The sequence below is a fragment of the Anopheles darlingi genome, chromosome X (genome assembly GCF_943734745.1).
Source record: "Anopheles darlingi chromosome X, idAnoDarlMG_H_01, whole genome shotgun sequence".
NCBI classification, from domain to species: domain Eukaryota; kingdom Metazoa; phylum Arthropoda; class Insecta; order Diptera; family Culicidae; genus Anopheles; species Anopheles darlingi.
Genome location: NC_064873.1, coordinates 11,489,684 through 11,515,634, shown reverse-complemented (window position 1 = coordinate 11,515,634; position 25,951 = coordinate 11,489,684). Strand labels below are relative to the sequence as shown.

The 25,951-nt window shown below is 49.2% G+C and overlaps 3 protein-coding genes across 3 annotated transcripts in view; 2 read left to right on the top strand and 1 right to left on the bottom strand.

Annotated features, from left to right (window-relative positions):
* Positions 1 to 1,602: 1,602 nt before the first annotated feature.
* LOC125959493 (uncharacterized) lies at positions 1,603 to 3,525 on the bottom strand. Its single transcript, XM_049692321.1, has one exon. The coding sequence runs from the start codon at positions 3,523 to 3,525 to the stop codon at positions 1,603 to 1,605; it is 1,923 nt and encodes a 640-aa protein (XP_049548278.1).
* Positions 3,526 to 3,715: 190 nt separating this feature from the next.
* Positions 3,716 to 5,620, top strand: LOC125959482 (uncharacterized). The gene has a single exon (XM_049692308.1). The coding sequence runs from the start codon at positions 3,716 to 3,718 to the stop codon at positions 5,618 to 5,620; it is 1,905 nt and encodes a 634-aa protein (XP_049548265.1).
* A 3,194-nt stretch (positions 5,621 to 8,814) lies between these two features.
* LOC125959471 (uncharacterized) overlaps positions 8,815 to 25,951 on the top strand; it is a 29,231-nt gene continuing 12,094 nt past the window's right edge. The window contains exons 1-2 of the mRNA XM_049692297.1: positions 8,815 to 10,289; positions 10,365 to 10,809. Of these exons, the coding sequence (XP_049548254.1) occupies positions 8,815 to 10,289; positions 10,365 to 10,809 (1,920 nt within the window). The remainder of the gene's footprint in view (positions 10,290 to 10,364; positions 10,810 to 25,951) is intronic.

The following is a 25,951-nucleotide window of genomic DNA, read 5'->3' as shown; positions in this document are numbered from 1 at the left end:
TTGTTTTCATCTGTGTTTTGGCCGCTGAAGTTGATTTCCGAATAAATTTTGCAGTTTTTAACGATTTTGTTGCTGTTGCTGTTATATTTATATTAAAAATGCAAAAACAATACGAAAAGAACCTACATTTTCGTAAATAAAGCGTTCGATAGCGTCAAGGGTTCAGCGAAAAAGTCCGCGGACGTATAAAAGTTTGACAGCGTGCAAGGGTTAAGCGAAACCGTTTTGGCATTAATTTTTTCGTTTGCGCTAGAGTTTTCGCCCCGTGTGGCCACGGCTTATCAAATAAGAAGGCGAAATAATTCGTAATTGAGGGCTTTAAATAGGCTTTGAGGCACTTGAATGGCCTTGAGACACAACGGAAAGGCAAAAGGGCCCATGTAAATGGGAGGAATGGGAGTCACTCCATACAAATCCTGAAACTATTCTCACAGCGTGGTAGACTTTATTCAAGAACTTTCATGAGTTGAATCAAGGTATTTTAATTACAGAGGTAAAGTTATAGTTCCGCACCGTCCTTGAGACACACAGTGTCTGTGGAAAAACTTGTGCCTTTTTGCCTCGGCACTGCCACCCTTGCTGTGAGTCATCTCAAAAGAGGCACACAGCGGCATGATGGTAACGGGAAATCGAGTTTAGTGGGTGAGAGTCCCGCATTGTTCCGGAGGGCTTTTTCAGGTTCGTGCAATAGTATTCTAGTATGAAAAAAAAAGATAAAATAAAAAAGATACCATAGATGTTAGTGACAATGGTTTGGGATCGCAATGCAATCGGTAATCTAGATGATTATCTTTACAAAGTGCATCTGGATCAATCAATATCAATTGTACTACGGTGTCCGCCGCTTTCTGGACAGTTGCCTCCTGCCTAATGTAGTTTTTCCGGGTGCATCACTCGACCGTTTAGCGAGGCAATATAGGCCCAGGACTGATGAGGCAAATATGTGATCAGGAGGAAAAAGGATTTTATTTTGTCGCCCGTTTCATTGTCCTAGCATCAAAAATTGTCCGGTGGAATCCTTTCACAGACAATGTAATGTGAATCTCTTTTTACTGGATGTCTCTACGTTACCAACTAAACCGTTTCATCGCAATGCCCTATTTTTGTTGTCACAGCACGGTACAACTGTCGCTATCTTCCAATCAGGCAATTGCTTATCTGCTACTCAGGGTTAATTGGTTAACATCCGCCTTAGAACAGCCGAATATGATGAATCACATTGCACTCGGGCGCAGGATCCTTTTCTCATTTAATCACTCATCTCATCCCTCCCTATCTCCCCACTCCACTACCAATCTGATTTTTGGTTAACAAAGCGGAAGGCGCGTCTTGTCGACATGCAATTCGGCTCGGCTATAGCAACAGTCCATCTCGCTCTGGGACCTATGTTTGTGTTGTATAAGATCACCGAAGGTCACTATCGCAACCAATGGCATTGAACAGGACGAAGTTTGACTCGAATGCCGGTTAATCCTATTATCCGAAGTTAATAACCATATCGGTGGAGGATTGGTTGCGAACGAAGGCGCTCACTTCGGGAGCCCTTGGGGTGTTTATCGCGTTCGCAACTAAAGGGAGGAGGGTGGGATGTTGTTGAAGTAATTAAAGTTGCGGCGCGATGCCGTCCGCCGCTAGAAATCGTTCAGCGATGAAGACGAGTGTGCTGAAGGCGAGCAGAGCGACGAGTACCTCGAAAACCCCCAACAGCTGCACAAGATGGATTGGAGCCGGTTGGGAGGCAGCGATGGTGGCGGTGTCGGCATTCCCCTCTCCTTGGTCACGGTAGTCACCATAGCGTCCGGCCCAGCGCTTGAGTAGCCCGGCCGCGACGATCTGTTCGATCTGGTCGTCGAACCCGGGCGTCAGCATGGAACGCTTTGGGTAGAGGATGGTGACGGTGTAGAGGGCTATTGGCTGGCGGGCAACACGCACCCGCTGCCCATCCAGTCGATGACGCATATTGTGGTAAGCCACGTGGTCTCGCGTACACATGCTCACGTCCGGATCGTCCGGGTGTTCACCGACCCAGCGTAACCGGGCCGCTATGCTATCCGGTACAGCCGGCAGGTAGCGAAGGCGAGCCAACCGGTGCGGGTACGGTTCGAAGTAGCGCCGGGCGGAATCGCTGATGTGGAAGGCGGCCCGCGATTGATCTATCTCGGCGAGCGTTGCCATTGGCGGTCGGCCGCTTGAGCGCTGCAGATAGCGATAGAGCGAACCCTGGTAAAGGATCTGTAGCACCAGACAGAAGTTGATCCAGAGCAGGAGCAGTGTCCGTGCCAGGCACGCATGCGGTGGAAAGGGTAACGGGTTGGCGAACAAGACGCGCACGAGATTGAGGGCCGGTTCGGTGGCGCTGGCAAATGCGCGCCGCAGTATAGCCGGCGTCGATCGGCGGTTGAGCGTTGCGCTGACCAGCAGCCCGACCACGATGTATACAAGCGTCACGTACCAGATGATACTCCGGAACGGCTGAAATAGCTTTTCGAACGAGCTGTATGGGCGACCGGGCGGCACAACCAACACCAGCGTCGTCGTAAAGTGCACCATGCCCGCCTTCAGCATGGCACTCCGCTCGTACGACACGCCCAGGCAACCGATACCGAAATCGACCTCGGCCGTGTAGATCATCCGCATCATGCCGGTACTATTCTCGAACGCAGCTCTGCCCCACTGTTGTGCTCGTGGCGGTATCCGTAGATCGACAGTGAACTCGAGCTTCTGGGCGAGGCATTCGAGAAGGTCTCCCTCGAAACCGCCGAGCCGGTTGGTCATCGTCGCCGGCAGCAGCATCGTGAACGGGCGCGTCTCGAAGGTACCGACGCGCAATGGGCAACCGTGGAAGCGGAGGTTCTTTCGGGGAAAGAAGTCGATCGCGTAGAGTGCGGTATCGTTTGGCCAGTTCAGCAGCAACACCGGTTTCGGCACCCGACACAGACCCGGCGAGAATGGCAGGTACGTCCAGAGCTGGATGGTATTGATTGCAGTGGTGTAAGCTTGGCGGATGGCGACCACCACGTTGACAATTTCGCGTGCCCACAGATCGTTGAAGAGGCTGTTGACCGTGGCGAGCGCGGTTTCTTCGGCAATCAGCACGATCACGTAGTAGCCTGATACGTCGTAGCGGTTGGTGGTGGCAAGACGGTCGTAAACCGTGCGTAGCGCACCATAGCTCTCAGCTAGCAGCAGACAGTGGGTCCAGGGTGGGGCCCACCGGTGCCACTGCCGACTACTGCCAGGTGCCTCCGGTCGCAGCTGCACTACCAACTGACCGCGCACGTGGTGGATCAGAAGTTCGGACAGCAGATCCTGCAGCTGGCCCCTTCCCTCTACTGTCTCGCTGTGCAGAGTGACGAGGGTGGTGGTGTAGGGGCGCAGGAACTCGGTCTGCAGCACCACACCCAGTACCGTACCGAGTGGTGTGTGTAACGTTGTTGGTAGCGCCGCTCGTTGCCGCAGGATGCTAGTATATGCTGGATTAGCACTGAGTATCATGAACAGCGCCACAAGGTGTACAAACGCCATCGTCGACGGTATGATCGGGCGACCCAAACGGCACACACACCAAAGAGTGGTGGTGCCGTGTCAGCGGTATTGAGCTTAAATACTGGTCACCCTCTCACCACTGCTCACTAATGAGCCCTGAATAAAGGGACCATTGTCCTGGAGCGAACAAAAGGTACTCAGCGCGGATGGGCGCTGGTCAGTTGAGGCGATGTTACTGTCATGGTTGGTACTGCTGCTGCTGCTATCGCAGGTGTGTTTGGCTCGAGCAGAACTGTGGCCCGTTCCGGTGAGCCCGGCCAGTGAGCAGTTGTTGGCGCGCGTCGTGGCCGAGATGCTGCGCAGCTACTTTCACCATCCGTATCAACCGGTCTACCTGTACGCGGACCTCACGGACCACGGGCGGCGCGATTTGCTTGACCAGATTCTGCAGCTGATCGGCCCGGAACTGATGCTTGCCTGGGATGTGCCACCGGTATCGCCATCGGTTCCCCGTCTGTTCAATCTCGTGCTGCTCGATAGCATGTCGTTGGGACCGCTGTGCCGGGTGCTGGACGAGCGGAATGATCCATCCGGTCGGTACGTAATTGCGCTGACCCAGCGCTACCCGACGCAACGTCTCCTCGAGACGCTGTTGATCCGGTTATTTGGGGAGCTGTTCGAGCGGCGCATCCTCAACGTGAACGTGCTGGTGCACGAGTGGACGACGGTTGCGGTCTATACGTACTACCCATTCGCACCGGGCCAGTGCCAACAACCTCGGACACGGCTCGTTGCCCGGTACGGGCCCCGCGAGCGTACCTGGCCACCGGGCACGATGCGTACGCTGAATCTGTTCCCGGGTCGGTTGTCGGATCTGCACAACTGTACGCTTCGAGTCGGTACGTTCGAAGCAAAACCCTACACGATGATACGGCGCAAGGTGGACGGGTACGGGGAGCTGGGTGGTTTCGAGGGTGAACTGCTGCGATTGCTGGGCCAGCGTTTACGATTTCGCGTCAACCTTACCGAGTCGCAGCATTGGGGCACGATCGGGCCGAAGGGTAATAGTACCGGTATGATGCGGTTGGTGCAGGATGAGCTGGTTGATCTGGCCATCGCTTGCCTGGCAGTCGATCCAACCCGCAACACCTACCTGCGACCCGGTACGGCCCACTACACCTCGACCATCCGTATGGCGGTACCGCAGGGCCGACCGTACAATGCGTTCGAGAAGCTGTTCCGACCGTTTCGCACCGACTGCTGGATCGCCATCAGCTGCTGTCTACTGGCACTAGTCGGGCTTGTGGGCGGTTTCGTTATGCTCGGTCAGCAGTCGGTCCGTGATTTTGTGTATGGAGCGGGCGTGCGAATGCCACTGCTGCGTGCGCTCTATCTCATGTTCGGTGGCTCGGTGCAGCCTTGTCCGCGTCGTAATTTTGCTCGTACGCTCTTTATGTTTTGGCTCGTAAAGACGCTCGTGTTGCGCACGGTGTATCAGGGCTCGCTCTACCGGTACTTGCAGCGGAGTGCATACTATCCACCGCTGGCGACACTGGATGACGTGTACCGGTCGTCGCTTGACCTGCACATGGTCGACATCGCGATGCGATTCTTCGTTGATCGACCGGAGCTGCGGGCCCGGGCCCACTTTATACCGGCCGGACTGGATACGCTCGGTAGGATGGTGGCCGGTATGGCCGAACGGTACCACGACCGGGCCGTCGTCTGCCCGATCGATATGGTCGCGTACACCAATCGCGTCAACAAGCTGGCGCAACGGCGCCACATGGTGCATGTGACACGCGATTCGATTACCATGTTTCCGCTCACCATCTACTACCCACAACGGTCGATGCTAACCACGGCGTTCGACCGCGAGATACGTAAGATTGCCCCGACCGGTTTGATGCAGTACTGGGTGCGCAGCTACGGAGACTATGATCTGTTCGGACCGGACACGGATGATGGCTCACAATCGTCGACTGGTCGACCGCAGCAACTCACCAACGGCCATCTGGCCGGTGCTTACCAGGTGTTGGTCGTTGCGCACACCTGGGCTGTGTTGCTGTTAGTGCTTGAGCTGGTATCGCAGCATCTGCGCTGGCTGCGGCAACTGTTCGACTTCTTCGAGTAAAGCACTTGATGCCAGCGGGGAAACCAGAGTAGCCGTTTGTAATAATCGTCTAGTAAAGCGCGCTTTCAATAAAGTCCTCGACGAGATTCTGCTGGTTTGCGATGACAGAATGGAGAATTGGATCAACGGGAATTGCGCCAAACAAGCGAACGAAATAGGAAAGTAAGTCATCCAGCACGTGTTTTATCGTCCGTCAGAAGCCCCATACCAGGGCTCCTCAAGGAAACCCGAATGGACCTTTTTCATGGGTGTTAATCCCGGCGTTTCCACAGCACACGTACAAGGTTTTTGCTAAAAATGGCTACACGGTTTGGATCGCAAGCGTTAGAGAAGTGTAGCGTTTTTGCGATTTGTATGCAATTTTACTAGTAGTTTAAAATCAATACCTCACTTCGTGGATATTTCGAAACCAAAGTTTGATACGCGATCCAAGGACATACAATCAATAGAGATTCGAATGAGTGAATCGGAATCATTTCGGAATATCAACTACAAACTAAACGTGTTTCAAAAACTAAGCTACCTAGAGGGGAGTTTTCAGTGCTTGAAACACTCCTCTTCCTGCGAAGCAGCGAGAAGGAAGGCAGAGGCAACTGAAATCAAACCTTCGATATGCGGCAAGACGAATAGGGAACGAAAACGAACGCTAGCCTGTGGGTTTCAATTACCCAGGGGAGGAGAGGGTGGTATGAGCCGAGGGTGGTATGAGCCGAGGGGCGATGGGCGAGTAGGGAGTAGAACAGAACGGTAGAGCAAGCAATACTGGAGTGCCTTTGATTCTCCGTGGAAAGGAAAACGCTCGGGGTGCTATCGGCAGATAACATCGCCAAAGAGATGTGTAAGCCAGAGGAAACCTGAAACGCAGTAAACAACGGAGTGATAACCCGCAAACTGCAAAAAAATGGAGAGAGGATTAGTCGCACACTTAGGAGTACCTAGCGAAAACACTACGTCTTATGTTGATGTTTTCGATACATTATTTAAGGGGGGCTAAGGTATTTAATTTTTTAGTTACATTAACTTTTTACATTTTTTCATGAATGCTCATGAGTATTGTGCATTGTGCTTGTCTCAAGAGAATGTTTATATCAATCGAGGCAAAACTAACAAATTTATTAATTTTTGAAAACTCAATTTTCATACAAGCTTTCAGATATTGTATTTCAAATATTTTAATAATTAATACTTTTCTTAATTTGTTTTTTGAGGAAAAATCGTAAAAAGCATCACTTTTTCGATTTCAAAAAACTATCAAAAATCGAAATCGAAACGGGGATACCTGGATAAACTTTGACAAAAGAATATTGATTTATATATTTCCGATGATTCAGCAGAATGCTATGAATGGCATCAAAAGAAGTAAATATTTGTAGAAACCCCTTTCTACATATGAATCCACGAATGTAGTTTTTAACAAACTTTCCACAAAGTAGAACTAAATATGTTTTAAAAGCTGTAGTTTAATATGAAATTTTGGTAAAAAATAAAATATTCATCTTCTTTACAAAAAATCTTAAAAAATTAGCTTTTTTAGCACCGAATTAACCTAAGCCCCCGTTAGGAAAAAGACCCAAATTTGAAACTGATTTTACTACCAGGATGACGACGTATAACGACTAGTTCGTTGCAGAGATGCAACATGTTTGTATGCGACATGCTGAAACCACATCGCTCCAACTGCGACGAAAATAGTTACTCCTTAGTCACGACGTGTCGAAACACAAAGAAGCCCAAACTGAGCAAAGGTCAAAGGAAAATTATTGCGTGTGGCTTGGTTACTCTCATCTCGGATGGACTATTTTGACAAGTGTCAGTTCAGGTGTCGGCGATTTTCAATGCTCAAAACAGTCCTTCTAGGGTGGCTTTCACCAAAAATTGGTGAGCTCGGCAATTGACAACGAAATGGGCACGCCCATTGGGGAAGCGTCCCTCGAAAGGGGGAATTTGAGGCTAATACTATTGTCTAGGGCTTGGGAGGAACCGTTATGAACCCCACACAATCCGGGCACTTGACGGCCCTTCCGGCAGCGAGCCGGTGGTCGGTAAGGAGCACATCCTCAGGATGGTCGCTAGGAATCGTGTGCGACTTCAAAAGAGCTTCTTCCGATGCTTGATTGATGGTTTGTGGCACTCGCACTGTGTCAGACCGAGGGTGAGACCTATAATTTGTATCTATTTAAGGTCGATTTCCGACAAGATAGCACCCTAGGGGTCGTACGGTTTGTGGTGTTGGAAATGGACTTCCCCAGCATACCAGCATTTCGGAAAAGTTGTCCAACGTCTGGTCCAACGTCCGGTCGCCTCCTGTTGTCGGAATCGATTAGCGTCCAGCGTGTGCCATTAGCCAAGGCACCCGGATGACTAGGCACATTCGGGGTTTGGGGGTTGGGCTCGAGACGGGGGGGGGGGGGGGAGGTAAAGGGGACGCGCTTGGGTATATAACCTGCCTTCATCCACCGGATCCGGCCGCTCACTGGCCAACAGCGTCATAATGTGGTTCCCGTACGTTTCGTTTCTGTTGCTGAGATTAGTGGCCGTTATAACGGCCCCTATTGCGATTGTCTTGTCTCGTTTCCAAGACAAACGTCAGTCTGGTGTCGGTATTGCGAGTGTCTTGCTTGACACCGATTTCTGTCTTGGAAACGAGACTCAGCTGTCTTGTACTCAAAGCTACCAGACTGGGAGTCTGCCAAACAAGACTGCGATTTAAGATTACCGTAACAGTTTTTTGTTTAGCAGACTGGCGGTTGATTTGGAAGAATTTAATGGAATTAATCAATAACCTATTACCAGTAATCGATTATGTTCAATTGCACGAAATGGCACATTTTCTGAGAACCATGTAATGGGCTCAAACCTCAGCATTTGCTTTCGTAACGATCGAGTTCCTGAATAAAAATGCATCAGAGATTGAGAATAATTGAACAAATATTGTACGATTGAAAACATTTTTTTGATGAATTAAAACACGTTAACGGTAAGGAAACTCAAACTGCGCACGATTGTTTACAAACAAAGCTGCGATTTTGATGGCTTTTGACAGCCAAATGAACACTTGTTCATTCAAGTGTTCATGCGACTCTCGCAATACCGATTTTAGACAACCAAGACTCGGCGGTTTTTGCCAGACAAGACTGGTCGAGTCTTGTCTTGGAAACGAGACAAGACAATCGCAATAGGGGGCAACGTTGGTGATGGTGACGGAACCGCACAAGTCGATGATAACGACACGACCGTCAACCGGATACTCGCTGATGGAGATCCGAGCACACACCGTCGGCAGTCAGTTGTCGGTGGTGCTGGTCGAGGTGCTCGAACGCTACTTCGTACGCAATCACTCGGTAACGATGATCGAGCGGTTGGCGGTGGAGGGCCGCTTGACGTACGAGCTGCAGTCGGACATCGTAGACCAAGTAATGCAAGGCACGGCGGACAGCATTGCTTACATCTTCCGCTCACCGGCTGCCCTCAACCGAGTACGCCGTCCTGCTCGCTTCAACCTTTTCTTTCTCGACGGGTTTGCGGCATTCGAGCGCGTGTTCGCGGCGCTCGATCCCGCCCAGCACGATTACTTCGGCTACTACCTCCTAGTGTTAACTCAGCTTGACGATCATTTGCTACCGGCTACTCTGCAACGGCTCTTTGCCCGGCTGTGGCGGCTGAACATCGTTAACGTTAACGTGATCGCGATGGTTCGCGATGGTGATCGCAGCCGGTTGCAGCAGGTCCTGCTGTACACCTACTACCCATACCGGGCGGATGGTTGTGAGCGCATCACACCGCAGCTGCTGCACCGCTACGAGCAGACTGACGTAGATGGTTCCGGATCGTCGTCGCCCGCGCTTGAGCTGTTCCCGGACAAGCTGGCCAACCTGTACGGTTGTCCGCTCACGGTCGCTACATTCCAGCTGCCGCCGTTCGTGATGCTGCAGGGCAATACGTCGGATGCAACGGCAACACCAACACTGATCGGGCTCGAGGGTGATCTGGTGCGCGCCCTCGGAAGGAAGCTCAACTTCAGTCTACGCGTGTTGACTCCCCATGATGGGTACCTGTGGGGTCGAATAGGCCGGAAGAACGATCCGGACACCGCCACCGGCTGTATCTGGCTTGTGCGCACCGAGCGCGCCAATCTGACGTTCGGTCGATTCGCGATCAGGGGCGATCGAAATGCGGTGATGCGGCACGGTCTGAGTTACTATGCGATCCGCATGATGGTGGCGGTTTCACCCGGCCGGGCCTATACACCCTTTGAGAAGCTGTTCCTACCGTTCGCGCCCCGCACCTGGGTCGCCGCCCTGTTCATGCTAGCCGGTGCGACCGTCTTTATCGCCGGGCTCGAGTGGTGTCGGGTGTCACGAGCATGGCTCGCCTTTCTCTATGGGCGCCGTGTCCGGGCACCGCTTCTCAATCTGCTCAATGTGTACTTCGGGGGACCGGTGCCGCGTGACCCAGGCCAGACTTTCGCTCGCACCATCCTGATGCACTGGATTCTGTACAGCTTTGTGATGCGCTCGGTCTACCAAGGTCTACTGTACGACTATCTGCAGGCACGGCGCAACTACAGCCATCCGCGTACGCTCGCCGCCCTGCTCAATCGGGACTTTCGCTTCCTATCGATGAACGGTACCGCCAGCTACCTGCAACCGCTGCGCGGTATACTGGAAAGGTGAAGAGGGTGAAGCAAAACCACGCGACAACGTCAGTGCTGCGTTCTACTGAGTATTTTTTTTCGCATTCACAGGACGCACTGGCTGCCGGATGATGATGTGTACGTGCAGCGTGCGCTGGATGTGCTGGCTGGATATCGCGACCGGACTGCGCTCATCGTCGATAGTGATCGCGTAGCGTACTACAACCGAAACCATTATCGCACCGGGCACGTCCATCTGGTCGGAACCGTGTTGGTGCGGCTACCGATCGGGCTGTACTATCCGCGCAAGTCCTGTCTGACCGACACATTCGATCGGTTGATCGACCAGATGGTAATGTCGGGCTATTTCACGCACCATTTGCGCCGTTACGTAAGCTATAGCTCCCTGTACCGACAAATCCAAGCCGCCAGCCATCCTTTACTGGCGCCGCTTACCAACGATCAGCTGTTCGGGTGCTACGAATTGCTCGGTGGGTTCCTGCTGCTCGCGAGCGCCGTTCTGCTGGCCGAGATGGCTGCACCGACTGTCCGACCGGTACGTGAGCGCTCTTAGCCCCGTTCCAGTCGCGGCGTATCCGTGCCGACCTACAACCTTTCGCAATTCCTCGAAGTGCTCGAACGCGACCACGCACTCCGACAGATGCTGCTGCCTGAACTCGGTAGAAGGAGAGGGCGCAACAGGGCGCAGGCGCACTATAAAGTGGGCCGCCCTTCGTTGGTCGCCATAAAACCCGAATGCAAGATGACGAAGCAGACCGTATAGCGGTCGCTCTGGTGTTCTCGTAGTACCAATACCAGCAGTCGTACTTCATCAGTAGGAGCAGCAGCAGCAGCAGCAGCGATAATACGAAGTTGCTGCTTCTGTGGTCAGAGTCCGCACCGTGTCAGACCACGACGCTCGTGTTGTCAACGCTTTGCTGCCGATATCAGGATGCCTTTCTGTGAGTGTGTATGTGTGTGTTGTCAATGATGGCGATATCAGGATGCCTTTCAATGTGCGGGTGTGTGCGTGCGCGCGCGTGTGTGTGCGTGTATGTGTGTGTGTGAGAGAAAGAGAGAGAGAGATAGAGATAGAGAGAGAAAGAGAGAGAGAGAAAGAGAGAGAGAGAGAAAGAGAGAGAGAGAAAGAGAGAGAGAGAGAGAAAGAGAGAGAGAGAGAGAGAGAGAGAGAGAGAGAGAGAGAGAGAGAGAGAGAGAGAGAGAGAGAGAAATAATATAACTATGTGTGAGTCTTAGGACCTCTTCTGTACGGCGTGTCTTGTCGTCTTTTAGGGCGCTCCCTGGTCAAACGTCCTTTCTATTAAGAGGGAGGAGCAGCGCCAACTCGCACGCCCTCTATTGAGCGCTCTCTCTCTCTCTCTCTCTCTCTCTCTCTCTCTCTTTCTCTCTCTCTATCTCTTCTTTTCTCGTGCTATTATACGCTGCTCTTTTTTACAGCTACTGTTGCTGTAGGGTTATTCTCGCGGTTGAGTGTGCATTCGAGTGACTGACTGTTAAGGAGCGCTGAACCTGATCAGATCGCGGTCTTCAGTCTCCGTACTACACATAACAAACAAGTCAAGATGATAAAGACAAAACCAAAACCTACAAAAAGATATGATAATAAACAGGACAGGACACCTCCCGACAATGGCCTTTTCAGCTTTCCTCTTCTCCGGCTGTGCGGTTTTGCCTTGCTTTCTGGGGGCCGTTGATATGTAAATGGGGTGCTGTCGTCGTAGTCCGGAAACTTTTGCCATTTACATCAAATCATCCTCCGCTCATGGTTCACCTTCCACCAGAAGGATGACATCCCTCATCCCCATGGATATGCCCTTAATACTCCAACATTTTATCCCCTTCCGATATTCGGAGGAATCGATTGATCATCGCCCGCCTACAATGAATTGGAAATAGAACGTAGAGTCCATTCATCTCTTTGAAGAAAGAGCGATAGAGAGAGAGAAAGAGAGAGAGAGCGAGAGAGACCGAAAGAGAGAGAAAGAGAGAGAAATAAAGAAAGAGAGAGAGCGAAAGAGAGATAGAGAGAGAGAGAGAGAGAGAGAGAGAGAGACTAAAGGCACTAAAGATGTGTCAAGGCATACTCCCCCAAAATATGGGTGGTGATGAGGGTTGCAGGCTGGGACTCAGGATGTCAGATTTATGTAATCCGCCGATCAATCAATGTGGCTGCCCAATGCGGTGTCTCTCGGTGCCCGGTGGTAGTATTTGCAAGGACTGCAAGGCTGTCAATAAGGACACCCCATAGGACCGCAGAAGGAGGATCACGAGGGTGCGACACGCTTTTGAGGGCAAGTGAATACGCGAGCGGATAATGTTTTCATTTCACTTGACACTCTGCGAAACGACGAACGATTTTAATGAAAATTGCGGCTAGGTAATTAAACATCGTACATGAAGGGACGTGGGGATGAAAGGAGGGGAGTGGGCGGGTATGACAAGAGAACAAGGATGGTGCTGAATTAATTTGATTACTCCACTATTTAAAAATCGTCAATTACTGCGTTTCTGTGCCTTCATCCATCGTCCGTACTGCATGGATGTTTCAAACTCCAAAATGCGCGTCCTGTCCGAAATAGGATGACCAAAGGATGTGTAGCTGGTCCAACATGCCATTATTCACTCCCCCACTCGATTCAAACTCGCTGTTATGACCGCGGGCCAACTTAGTTTCCCAGCTTCTTATTCGCCCTGAGCGGTATGAGCGTTCTCATTATGTTCCTTCCCTGTTATTCCAGATGTGAACGTGTGTGAGCATGCGGGAAAGAGAAAGAGGAATAAGCGAGAGAAGGAAAGGAGAGCGAGTGCCTCGTTCGAAATTAGACATTATACTCGACACAAGCGACACTACCGCTACCGCGCGGTTAAAGCGTCTTGAAATAATTTAGCGAGATCCCCTTTTGGCAGTAGTTTTGCCAGAAGCGAGAAGGGGGACTATTCTGAGCGCTTATGAATTGTATTCTCCCCACACCATCCGATCCTTGCTCCTTTATCGATCTTCTTTTCCTTCTTTTCTTTCTTTTCCATCTGTCTGTACAAAGGGTTTGGCTTTTTTTCGCGGTACGCGGATGGTTCTTTCCGTTTTTGCATCCTACGGGGTGAACGGACCCCGGTAACCAAATTGAGTGATTTTCTAAAAAAAAACTTCTACAGTATCGAACATCACAGAAAAGCTCTGATCCCCGGTAACCAAATAGAGTGATTTGAAAAAAAAGTTAATGCAATCTCGAACATCACAGAAAAGCTCTGATGTTCGAGTTTGCACTATCTTGACATGGGAGTTTGCACTAATGAGAGTTCGAGATTGCACTAACTTTGAACCCATGAAACTAAACGCAAACGGATGAACTTCTGGAGAGCTTTTAAGGCGTGGCCAAAAGTTTTCTTAAAAACGAAAAAAATGGCGATCGCCGCCATTTCGGATCGACGATCTTCTGTCTGTCTCATTCCCTCCCAGTTCTAACTCGCTCTCTCGTCATCGTCGTAGGTCGTGGTCGAGATTTGTCGGTATGTTTGTCTGCGTTGTGTATGAATGACGAATGAATGTGTATGAAGTGGAATGATGTTAAGGAGATGATAGGATTGGTGATGGAAATTTCTAACACGTAACACACTAGCCGTGGCCACACGGGGCGAAAACCCTAGCGCAAACGAAAAAATTAATGCCAAAACGGTTTCGCTTAACCCTTGCACGCTGTCAAACTTTTATACGTCCGCGGACTTTTTCGCTGAACCCTTGACGCTATCGAACGCTTTATTTACGAAAATGTAGGTTCTTTTCGTATTGTTTTTGCATTTTTAATATAAATATAACAGCAACAGCAACAAAATCGTTAAAAACTGCTAAATTTATTCGGAAATCAACTTCAGCGGCCAAAACACAGATGAAAACAATACGTTTGACATTTCGGCATAAATTTTCGGGTTTTTACCCCTGCCACACGAAGCGAAAACATTTTGGCATTAATGTGCAAATTTGCGCGCAAATTTTCGCCCCGTGTGGCCACGGCTACTGAACTAACTACTTTGCTGATGATCAACTGTTCATAAACGCTACATCAATACGTGAAATCGGGACCGTGCGTTGTGACAAAAAGTTCATACATTTTGAATTGTTCACAATGTCACAAACATACCTTCGAATGATCAACATGATTCACATTGATTTTACTGAAAAACAAACATTGTGTTCAACAAAAAATTGGTGTCACGCATCATGTGCGTATTGGAAACACACACGCACACGCGCACACGATCATCACGCACAACAGGAACATTGTGCAGATCAATTGCACCATAAAACGGTGGTGACAAATCAACGCAACTTTTGGCCAATCGCTATGCGCAATGTGCGTCTGGATTGATGCACTTCGTATGCATCTTTCTTGCGCAGCAAAGATAGACGAGCTAACGTAGGATATAGCACAACTTATAGTTGGTTTTCCCAGGAATATGCAACATTAAAAGATGCCGTTTTGAGCACAAAACTCAGCCATTCTTGAGCGTGTTTTCCGTCTATCAAATTGCGCCAAAACAACACCAATTCGCGATCGTTTTCTTCTGCTGTTAGCTGCATCGACAACGCCCTTTTCGGTGGCTATCACCAACACGTAGTAAACACCTTGGTGCACACGCTCTCCTCGCTACAAACCCCTCCTCCCCCCATTGTTCGTACATCCTGTGCTGATTGTTGTCCTTTGTTCTGCATTTTGCGTTTCGTGCTTGGCACCGGATGCTGTTGCCGATTGTTCTGCTGCTGTTTTGTTGTTCTCTTCTGATTGGGCAACTGCACAAGCATGCAAAAACATCCATTGGTTTTAGCCATTTTCCCGCTCCACTCTTAACCCTTTCAAATGTTGTGAAGATGGACATCTTCGCCCCTTTCCCAACTCTCGTCCAAGCAAGAAACGCGCGCGTCTTTTCTTGCTGTCGTGGGCGGAGATCGCGCTGCGTTTTCATCACTGCCTAGCTCTTCTAGGGCGGATCTTTTCTAACGCCTTTTTCGTATCCTGGCCTGTGCATTGATGATCATCTACCTCGTTACAGCCGTGGAAAACAGTGCGAAGAAACGGATCATCATTCCCGTCTCTTTTATGTTAAGAAAAACAGCTCTGTTGCTCGCCGTTTTGTGGTAAATTGTGGCAGGTAAATATACTCGGATAATCAGGAAAAATGTTGTTGATTTGTACATGTACATCATGCAATCCTTTTTGACGAAGGAATGAGGCTAGAAACATGGAAAAACGCATATTCTTGCGGCTCTTTCATTGAATGCGAACAGCTGCGGTGCAATAGATAAAATGGCTAATGTAGACAGAAACGCAGATCAAATTCATTCGCGACAAGGTCTACCATTATCGTACGACCATTTGATGCGCTTTTATTGTCGGAAATCGCGGTAATTGTGCCAAAAAAGGTAAGTCAAATCAGGGTGTCGCATCCAGATTCGAACAAAGTTCGGCGCGTTTCAAGCGGAATCATGATGGCGCCGATGAACGCGGCCGAAAGTATTGCCGTCTCATCAGCCATCTCGTTCGCGCTCACACACAAATCTGCAAATGGCGCTTTCGTATAGCGCTGTTTCATCGGACGTCGCGCTCACTCCTACAGTGAGCATACGGAATCGTGAGTTTCATGGTTTGCGGGGTGGTTTCAAAAGTAACCCCAAATCGAACTCTCACTACTCCAAAGTCACATGTCAAACTGCTACGAAATCCAACATCAGAGCTTTTCTGTGATGTTCTACCAAGTACATGTTTTTTTTCAATATCACTCAATTTGGTTACCGGGGTAATACTTAGTCTTTTACCGAACTAACGGTTAGAGCAGCGGCTTGCTTATGCCCATGGAAAAGCAAAAAGTTGAGCCGGCTGAATGGAATGGATTAATCAGCGCCGGGAGATCGTAAACAAACTCGTGGTGTTTTCTGTTCAAAAAGCCGAGGAAATAGAATGCGGATTACTTCCGGATTGTAATCATCCTAGCCCCCTCCAAACCCCCATATATATGCAATTAGCTCGTATGTCAAATGGCTGTATGGTGCAGCATTCGCGACCAAGCGTACGTCCGTGTCGGTAAGCAGTGCTTCGATTCGGGGAGTTATTGCGATTGTTGATTGTGGCAGAGACGGTGGGAAGGGGGGGGGGGGGAATGAGGGCGGAGAGGGTTCTTTACCGTTTCCAACTACTCGCCTCACGGATGAGCACGGACGAGTGAGAATGAGAGTGAACGAACGAAACGGATCCAACAAGCGGCTCGGTCGGCTATGCAACGTTGTTGGCAAGCGATAAATAATTCATCTTATTTTATTGCCATTTGTCTACTGGCAGAGTGAGTCCCGGGTGCAAGGAATGTGCCCTGGCATGTGGCCCCAGGCCACAAGTCCAGCGCACGGTAGGCAGGACGGGCGCACGGAATGGAGCACTGAAATGAACTACGTCTTCAAGATTGTGCACACCACAGTCGGGAGCGGGAATGTGACAGAGGACGGAGAGGACGGGTGGCACTCACTCACGGGTGACTGGATATGTGCGCCGACAATAATGGAGATGTCTCGTGGGGGTGGGGTTGGCGTCTGAACGTACGAGCGGCCGGTCTTATAGTAATTGATATCGATATCGGAACGAATGCATTGAAACGCATCGGCCTGGTAGACAGCCGTACGGCAGGACGTACAGTGTCTTCCCGCTCGCTCCCGGAAGGATATAATGGATGGCACCCACACACATACGCGCGCACGCGCGCATACACACACACACACGCACACACACACGCGCGCGCAGGCAGTTGATTTGAAATGCGTTCAGGATGACCTGGCTGGCAACAGCACTAGCAGCAATCGACGCAGAACGACGGCCGCCGTCACCTGAGACCAAACTCACCAAACCGGGGGGGCCTATTCTAAAAGGGGGAGTTTGGGGGGGGGGAGGCTCTCGAAACCAGTTGGACAGAATCCTGAATCGCATGCAGCATCCAGTGTTGAAAACAAAAAAAAACCACACACACACAAACCCATACGGGGATATTTATATTGTGCGACATAATCGGAAGAGAGAGGGGAGGAAGGGGGGCCGAGGATAATTTATGCATAGAAGGAAGGATGCTTCGTGTTCGTCGTGGCCAACGACGGTGATGCTGCGTTCTGGTTATTGTTTTTCGTAGCGTGATTTGTCCAATCGATGGGTGCTGGGTGAAGGATGGGGTGGTAGGTGGGGAGTTGCGGTTTTAATCGGTTTTCCGAGGCCCGCTCTTAGCCCGCCAAGGACTTTTCGACCGAGCAGACCGCATCCTTAAGCCAAGAGAGGGTAAGGGTATTGCTCCGTTCGATGCCTCCGTGCTGGAGCCAGAATTCTTCTTGAGGCAGAGTAGATATTGCTGCTGCTGCTGCTGCTGGGGCGATTCGGACCGACCCGACTTCTTTAACTAACCCTCTCACCACCCTCCCGCTCGCGCTGTTTCCTCCCGGTTTTCTTGGTCGTTTGAAGTTAAATATTTGTCTAGGACACGGCTACGGCCACGGCGGCAAGGAGCAAGGGGGTGTGGAGCTAGGGGAAAGTTTTTGTTTTTACAGGCCGGCAGTTTAAACCAGCAGCTTTTGCACACGTCGACACGGGTTATGGGGGAGGGGATTGCGATGGCTAGGAAGGCGGATCAAGGGCCCCAAAAAGCGTGTCGCGTCGCACACACACACACACGCAGGCCAGATGCTTAAGTTTTAATGACGGCCCATGCCTGTAGCTTGATCTCCAAGATGCTGCTGAGCCTAGCCCTCTGCTGCTCACTTGACACTCCCGCCCCTACCGCTCTACTCGCTCGTCAAGGGTGTGTTTGCCCAAGCGATTAGTAGGCCGTTCAAGGCTGCCAAGTATCCCCGCCCCGGGCCGGACTGCGTCGTGCGTTGCGAGGGCCAATTGATGTCTCTGCGGAGAGATGGGGGGGGGGGGGGGGGGTTGCCTCTGGGGTTCAAACTTGTTGGCTTACTGTTTAGTACTGGATGCTCCTACCCTTGCTGCTGAGCTCATGCAACCAACCTTCTCCACCTCTTTCGTTTCCCTTCGAACAAAAGCATCCCCCCTACCCCCAAGGGCCAGCCTCTGTTTGACCACAAAACTTCTTAGGTCTCAGCGAGCTCAAACGCCCCACAAAAACCAATGCTCCCAGTGCTCCAGGAGAGTTTGGTGCAAACACACACTACTACACGCTCCTCCTATCTGCGTGCGTGCGTTTTTGGACGCACACAACGGAGCCAAAACGATCGGCGATTAGTGTTTGCGAAGCTGCTGCTGCTGCTAGTAACGGTAACCATCCGTAAGTGCAAACAACAGCGGCTCCGAGCGGCGCTGCAAAGAAAAGAAAGGGCGTCCTCGTACAACACCCGCCCGCTCTGAGACAAAGGTTCTGTCAGCCGAAAAGGGGGTGGATGTACCTCCGGGTGCCCGATTGAAATCGCACAGAAATCGAAACGCGATCGCTACGATCGAGATGATGAACTGAAAGCTGACAAGCTTAAGCTCCAGGCAAGGCCGCAATGGCGTAATGAAGCAGATCATTTTAACGAAGTGGCATCCCCTGCTCAGCGGATCCCCTCCGCAGCGCAGCGTGCGCTGTATTGGTCATGATTCGAACATGACTTGGTGCTTGCCAAAACATGCATTCACTCCAGGTCCGGGTTTTTCTTTTTTCTTCGATTCGTTGTCGCTGTTTTGGCTTCAGCCTTTCACGGTAGGCTGGGTGGAGGGCCGGAAACGATGTGGATTTGGGGGAGCTCGTATCGAACGTATGCAGCAGGAGCAAATCCTATTTTGCAATTCTTATTTAAACCTTATGGTACTTCAGGTTCGGTTCGGCCTCCTAGAAAGGGTGGTTTCCTTTTCCCCTTTCGGCCTCCTAGAAAGGGTGGGGGGCACCCGTAGTTCTTCGTTTTGCTTCGCTCGCTCGCATTCTCTTCCCCCCGCTCAAACCAAGTGCGAAAAGCTACGAAGAAGCATGGTTTAACATTGGCCGTTCAGTTCAGTATGAGCATCCGAACCGTCCGCCCGTACGCTAACTTGCACCCTTTTGTGTGTCTGCGTGCGTGTGTGTGTTTATGTGGAGGGGATGGGGAACCAGGGATGGGACACAAGGAATCGATCTAATCCATAACATTCATTCACTTTATTGGAGCAGCATGTGAAAAGGAATGTGCTTGAGAGGGAGCGTTCGGCTCGTTATTGATATGGGACACTCGAGACCTTCTTGGCTTCCACTGCTCTTCCCTGCTCTAAAACAACTTCACCCCATTCACCCCGCTCTCGGGGTGCATGGCGGTGGTGGTCCCGAATCGGTGATTTTCCGATTGAAATCCCACCAATCCCGGATACCTTCCGTTCAACCTAACCCCCCCCCCCACCCACCCCTCCAGGCGACAGACTCGGCAGTCTGCAGTAAGCGCCGTCGAGGTCGAGTTCGAGTCGGTCGGGTCGCCACATATTTCCAACGCGTCTTCCCCCCCCCCCCCCTTCCCCTTCACCCTCCTTCTATCCGTCCCTTTATGTTGCGGAATGTTAGTTAGAATGAGGAGAAGGAGGGACTAGAGGAGGGTTACCTCTGGTTAAGAGAAGGACGAAGTGTAAACACTTTCACGCTTGATTTAGTATACGCCACGACGATGACGGTGACTTGCCAGGTTGCGGCTGCTGCTGCTGCTAGCTGGCTGGCTGGTTGGCTGGCTTGCTCGTTGGCAGCAACAGCATCTTCGGCTCAACTCGGACCGAGTGCAATGTACTAGACTTCCGGACACCGAAGGAATCTGGTTGCAATTATTAATCATTGGTATCGGGGTCGACTTGCTAGTTGCTGCTGGTGGCAGTGGTAGTCGTTTCACTATCGCCGGGAGAGTATAAGGACGAGACAGCCACAGGTTTGTACTTTTTTTCTATCTACGCAGCAGCATTTTCGATTGACCGCGTGCGCGAACGCTTTCCTTTGATTGGATTGGTGTCCTGCAGCTATAGTAGCTGCAGGTCGTTTGTCTCGTAGTTGTTATAGTGTCTACTTCAACCCCGTAACCGTACGTCGTTTGATTTTCGAGACACTTTTTCGTTTTTAACGCGGGGAATATTTGATCCAAGCACAACTTGATCCAAACCCGCATTAACCCTGGTACCAATGGATGTTTCGAAATCCTTCGAACCAACGGATGGGTCTGGTCAGACACCTATGCATTTACGCGTATTTATATAGGCGTATATGGTGTGTTCTAAGCACTTTTTCTACCTGTTGGTCGCACATAATTATGTTGTAGTTTCTCTTTTTTCATATGTGTTTAGTATATCCTCAACTACATGAAAACTCAAACATATGGCCTGAAACTTAAAAAAATCGTAAAAACAAAACACATTTTTGTTATCTTTGTGAGGGTTGGCTCTTGTGTGAGGTTTCACTACTTTATATTACGATCCAACTTTATCATACAATCCACTTCACTATAATATCGTAATTCGTATATCAGAATAGCTCTACGGCGGTAACAGGAGCTATGACCGGTCGCGTGCGCTCTTAAATACCGCGGTGCGGGTGAGTTCCAGCCGCGTCCCGGCACCCACACTAGCGCCCTAATTACGCCTACCCAGATGACCGCGTCTGTATAGGTTGGGCCGCTACATCTTCTTTTTTCTCTTATTTTTGTACGTATAAATTTAGCATATAAAATCGGTTTTCAATGGGTTTTATTATTAACCAAAGCCGATAAAAACCTTTTCATTGATTTTGAGCCCGAGAAAAACAAGTATTTGCGACTTTTGAGTGTTGGTGACAGACTGGCGAGTTGCACGTAGAACAGAAAAAAATAGTTTTACGGCCTAGCTTATTACCTCCGTGTAAAAAAAGGCGGCAGTCTGGTTTGCTATCGGTGCCGCTGATTTGTGTAGCCAGTACATTTGCTGGAAGATTGATTTGTTTTCCGAAGAATGCTTTAATCACTGAGCGAGCTTGAAAATGCTTGATAATATGTATATTATTCATACGTTTCTCAATGTGAGGTAAAACCAATGTTTTGATAAACTTATCTAAAAACCGCATCTACACGGTGGCAACGTGAAAGTGACACACTTATTCCAGGGCCCCCTGTACTAATTCGGACAGCTATAATTCAGATCTTGGTTTACAGTTTGAAAAAGCAGTATTTTTACTGCTGGGTTTGAGTGTTGTTCACCCGGAAATTGTAATGTATTCTTGCAGAGAACAAATCAGAATGTTGTATCTTCAAATCCTTACCAACATTTAAATAAGAGGAAGGCTGTCACATCTGAATTTGAGCAGATTATGCGCGTACAGAACCATCAAACGATTCAAATATAGTGATATGGTTGTCCCCAAATAGAAACCGGTAAAAAAACGGACTGTACGAACTCTAACGACAATTAATGCGGTGATGGAGCGCATACGACGAAATCCGGAACGATCGGAAAGAAAAATGGCTCATGGCATGAAAATGAGTCACACCTGCATGCAAAACATAATAAAAAATACCTTAGATATAGTCCTTTCAAGAAGCAGAGGATTCATGGGTTGACTCGCAAAAACCTCGCCGACAAGTTTGCTAGATCTCGGATGCTGCTGAAGACACACGCTGCTCACAACATATTTTTTCAGACGGCAACAGAAGACTTTGGAGGCAACTTTGAACAAGCAAAATGATTGGGTGCATAATGTGTCTTTTCGCGGTATTTCAACCGATAAAAAAGGTGCGGAGCGATATCAAAATGGCTCATATGTGACGGTATGGAGCGTCATATTTAAAGAAAGAAAATTCCCACTGTTATTTATTGATAAAGTCGAAAAAATCGAAAAAATATTATTTGGAGATCGTTCTCAAGCTCCATTTGATGCCTTGTGCGTAGAAAATATAAGAAAAAATAGATTTTTGTTTGCAACAGGCTTCAACAGCTGCGCATAAGGCATTGACTGTTCAGACATGGTTAGCGTAAAATTTCCCATGCTTTGAAAGCTCATCGGAATGGCATGTATCTTCTTCAGATTTAAACCTACTCAATTTTAAGTATGGGGATACTTGCTAGGGAAGCTGGTTGACACAAAGAATATGACTTTAATACGTTAAAAAAACGTTTTGTAAAAATTTGAGACAAAATGCCGAAGGAAGACGTCCGTGCGGCTGGCAAAAGTTTTGGAAAGCGATTAGGGGCTGTAATAAAAAACAAATGCGAAAGAATGGAAATGAATCAATCAAATTGAAACTATAGCGATAGGACATTCTGTTAAAAATGAGAAATACGTGAAAAATCACATAGTTTCCATTGTATGACAAAATTTAAGTGTAGCAATTGCACGTTGCCACCCTTTAGTGTCTCTTTTATTGTTTCCTTCACCTATTTTACAAATGGAAGGGGCTGCTATTTCCGTAATGTCTAGAATATTGAAGGAAAAAGCAACAATCCAGCGTCGTGTTGGCGGTTTCATAGTGTAGCCCTTGTGTGCAAGCTAATACATATATTTTTAGTAAAAAATGAAAAACATACCATGCAAATGGTTCAAATCACATGTTTTCCCATAAAAATAAATGTTAGTCTGACCAGACCCATCCTTTGTTTCGAAGGGTGTTTTTCAAACTGTCATTTTTTCACGAATTTCAAGGACTTTTTTTTTTAAACAATAGTGTTATCAATTGAAGGCTTATAAAATGTTAGTAAGCTACCTAAAAGGCCAAACCTCTGCAAATAATTGAACTATAATAGAAATAACAAATGAAAATGAAAAAGGTCTGGCCAGACCCATCCTTTGGTACGAGGGTTGAATGCGCCCAGTCTCAGCATCTGCAGTAGTTCCTCCATTTGTGAACGTAAAATCTTTGTCATACCGTTATAGCCCAGTGGCCCCGACATTACCGATAATCACAATATTTCACCATTCCGCCAACACATACGGACAACCCTCCCCTCTCCCCTCACTCCCATTGGGTGCCTCAGCAACAACTAAAGAAATGAAACAAAAAGAAATTGCGTAGAATAAAATGGAAGAAATCAGCCCCCCCCCCTCCCCGGTCGCCTCCGCCACGGGACGGGAATTCAGCATTTTGCATATGACGGCTCGCTACGGGAAGCGGGAGGTCTGGAGGCTGGAGGTCAAAATGCTCGATAAATAGACACACACAGCACACAGCGGGGATGCAGCATAGGAACAGGAGGAAAGATTGATGGCACCGCGCGCCGCAGCGCAAGCCGTGAAGGACGGAAGAAGAGGACGGGTGCGCTCGCAAGTTAGGATTGATGCGCGACGAGACAAGAGAAGAGCGAGTCGAATCGAGGGTGATGTTGCATGGAGAAGTGAGACGCATGGTGGTCCTGGGTGTCCTGCGTACAAGTGATTTTATTCCATTCCCTTGTCTCGTGTGTAACTACCACGACTTCATATCTCCCTACACTTCATAACCACCCCTCCCCTCCCCTCCGCGGGGCGGATGTGAGTGGAGGGAGGGGTGGTCGTGTGGTCGGTTTGATCGCAGCAATACGCGAATGATAATAAAACGGTGGTGAAATCACTTAAGTGCATCCTCATCATCATAATCATCATTATCATCATCATCATCATCATCGTCGTCATGAATTTGATTAAATTTTGAATGTACCCCCTCCCCCTACCGTATCGTACCATCCGGACGCGTATACCATCTTCGGTGGTCATCTTCGAAACAAAAAACGGGACGACGACGGGGCGACTGTTGGTGCGCCTGTTGGATCGATTGGATCAAACGATAAAGTGACTTGGAACTGACTGGCTTTAGGGACCAGTAGTCAGTCCGAGCTACAGCATAGTAGTTGCTGCTCAGTACTGAGGAGTGCTACAAACATCTCCCTCATCACCTGGTAACACTTCGTCTCACCTCTAAATCGACCACCAGGTGTCCCGATTTGGCAGCGACCAAAGATTGGACTGACCAAACTAGTGGTAAATTCCAGCGTGTGGACCAGTGTGATTTCAATAATGGTGTGATTTCAATAAAATGGTGGTGTGATTTCAATAAAATGTCTGAATTATTTTCGTAGTTTTCGCTCTTACCACAATAATCGGCAAACTTAAACCACTGGACAAATTGCCGTTGTAAAATAATGTCGCGACTCAAGCAATCTTCCTTTATTTACACAAACCAAGCGTTCTTTGGTCTGATGGGCATAGAAAATAAAAGTACCACGGTAGGCGATGACGAAAAAGAATTGGTCCCGTTGGTCTCCACTTCAGAGTATCGAATGGCCGTCTCTAGCGTCAAGTTGAAGAGCAGGCAAGTCAGCCCATCCCCCTGACACAGCCCGTTGGTGGTAGCGAAAGGGCTTGAGAGTTTTCCATTCACCTTCACTTGACATGTAACGTTGGTCATGGTCATCCTTACTAGCCTGATCAGTTTAGACGGTATCTCAAAGGCTTTCATGGCATCCTACAGTTTTACCCTGTCTACGCTATCGTAGGCAGCCTTGAAGTCGATGAAGAGGTGATGCGTAACTCTCTTAAATTCGCTCATCTTCTTAAGGACTTGCCTAATGGTGAATATTTGATCAGTGGTGGAACTCCTTCTGCGAAAGCCTCTCTGATAGCTCGGTGGCAGGAGCAAGCTCATGTCTACCAGTGGAGCCTCTGGTGTGTCGTGGAGTTAGTCGTTTAATAATTCATCAAAGGCTGGGCCCATCGCAAGAGGCCCTCTGGCTGGTTACTGATCAAGTCACCATTCTTACTGCGACAGCAGCATACCTTAGGCGCCGATGTATTTTGGCACCTCGCTATCGCTTGCTAAAATTGTTTTGTGAGCCGTGTCGTACTCTGTTTTCCTCCAGCTCCCGGATTCGTTTTTCTTCCCATTATCGCTTCTTAATCCGGTGGAGCTTCTTCTCCTCTTTTCTTAGCCGTTCATAATTCTTGGTACGCACAGTTTTTACGTTCCGTCACTAGTCTACATTCCTCGTCACCTTCTCAGGGCTATCGACCAATGCCCCAAGTATGACGTCAAAATCATTCTTGGGGACTTCAACCCCAAAATCGGTAGGGATCCAGTGTACCGCCAATACACTGGACTTCACAGTCCACACGAGCACAGCAATGATAACGGTAGCAGGTTGATCAATTTCGCAATCGCGAATGACCTGGTGATCGGAAGTACCAAATTTGCGTGAAGGGATATCCACAAAGCAACGTGGGTATCCCTAAATGGAGCCACTTCCAACCAGATAGATCGGGTATTGATCAATCGCCGCAGAGAATCGAGTATGTTAAACGTCAGAACTTTTAGAGGAGCCACTCGGATCACTATCTGGTTCGTTTAGAGATCCGATGCCGAATAGCTTGCACCCGAGAAACGGGCAAATATAACAAGCAGACTCGATACAATACGGCATCCCAGAAGGACAGCAATGTCCAAGCAACTTACGAAAAAGCAATCAGGGATGGCCTGCTACTGACCCAAGAAAGCAATACGAGCGAGCGATGGCCCGCTCTAAAAACATGCATAAATAGCTGTGCCGAAAACATTCTAGGACGCCGTCGTGGCAACACCAGATCTGGCTGGTTCGACGAGGAATGTAGACTGGTGACGGAACGTAAAAACTGTGCGTACCAAGAATTATGAACGGCTAAGAAAAGAGGAGAAGAAGCTCCACCGGATTAAGAAGCGATAATGGGAAGAAAAACGAATCCGA

What these genes read in the sequence shown, in the direction of transcription:
- LOC125959493 (XM_049692321.1), bottom strand. Translation starts at nt 3,525, where the DNA reads ATGGCGTTTGTACACCTTGTGGCGCTGTTCATGATACTCAGTGCTAAT.
- LOC125959482 (XM_049692308.1), top strand. Translation starts at nt 3,716, where the DNA reads ATGTTACTGTCATGGTTGGTACTGCTGCTGCTGCTATCGCAGGTGTGT.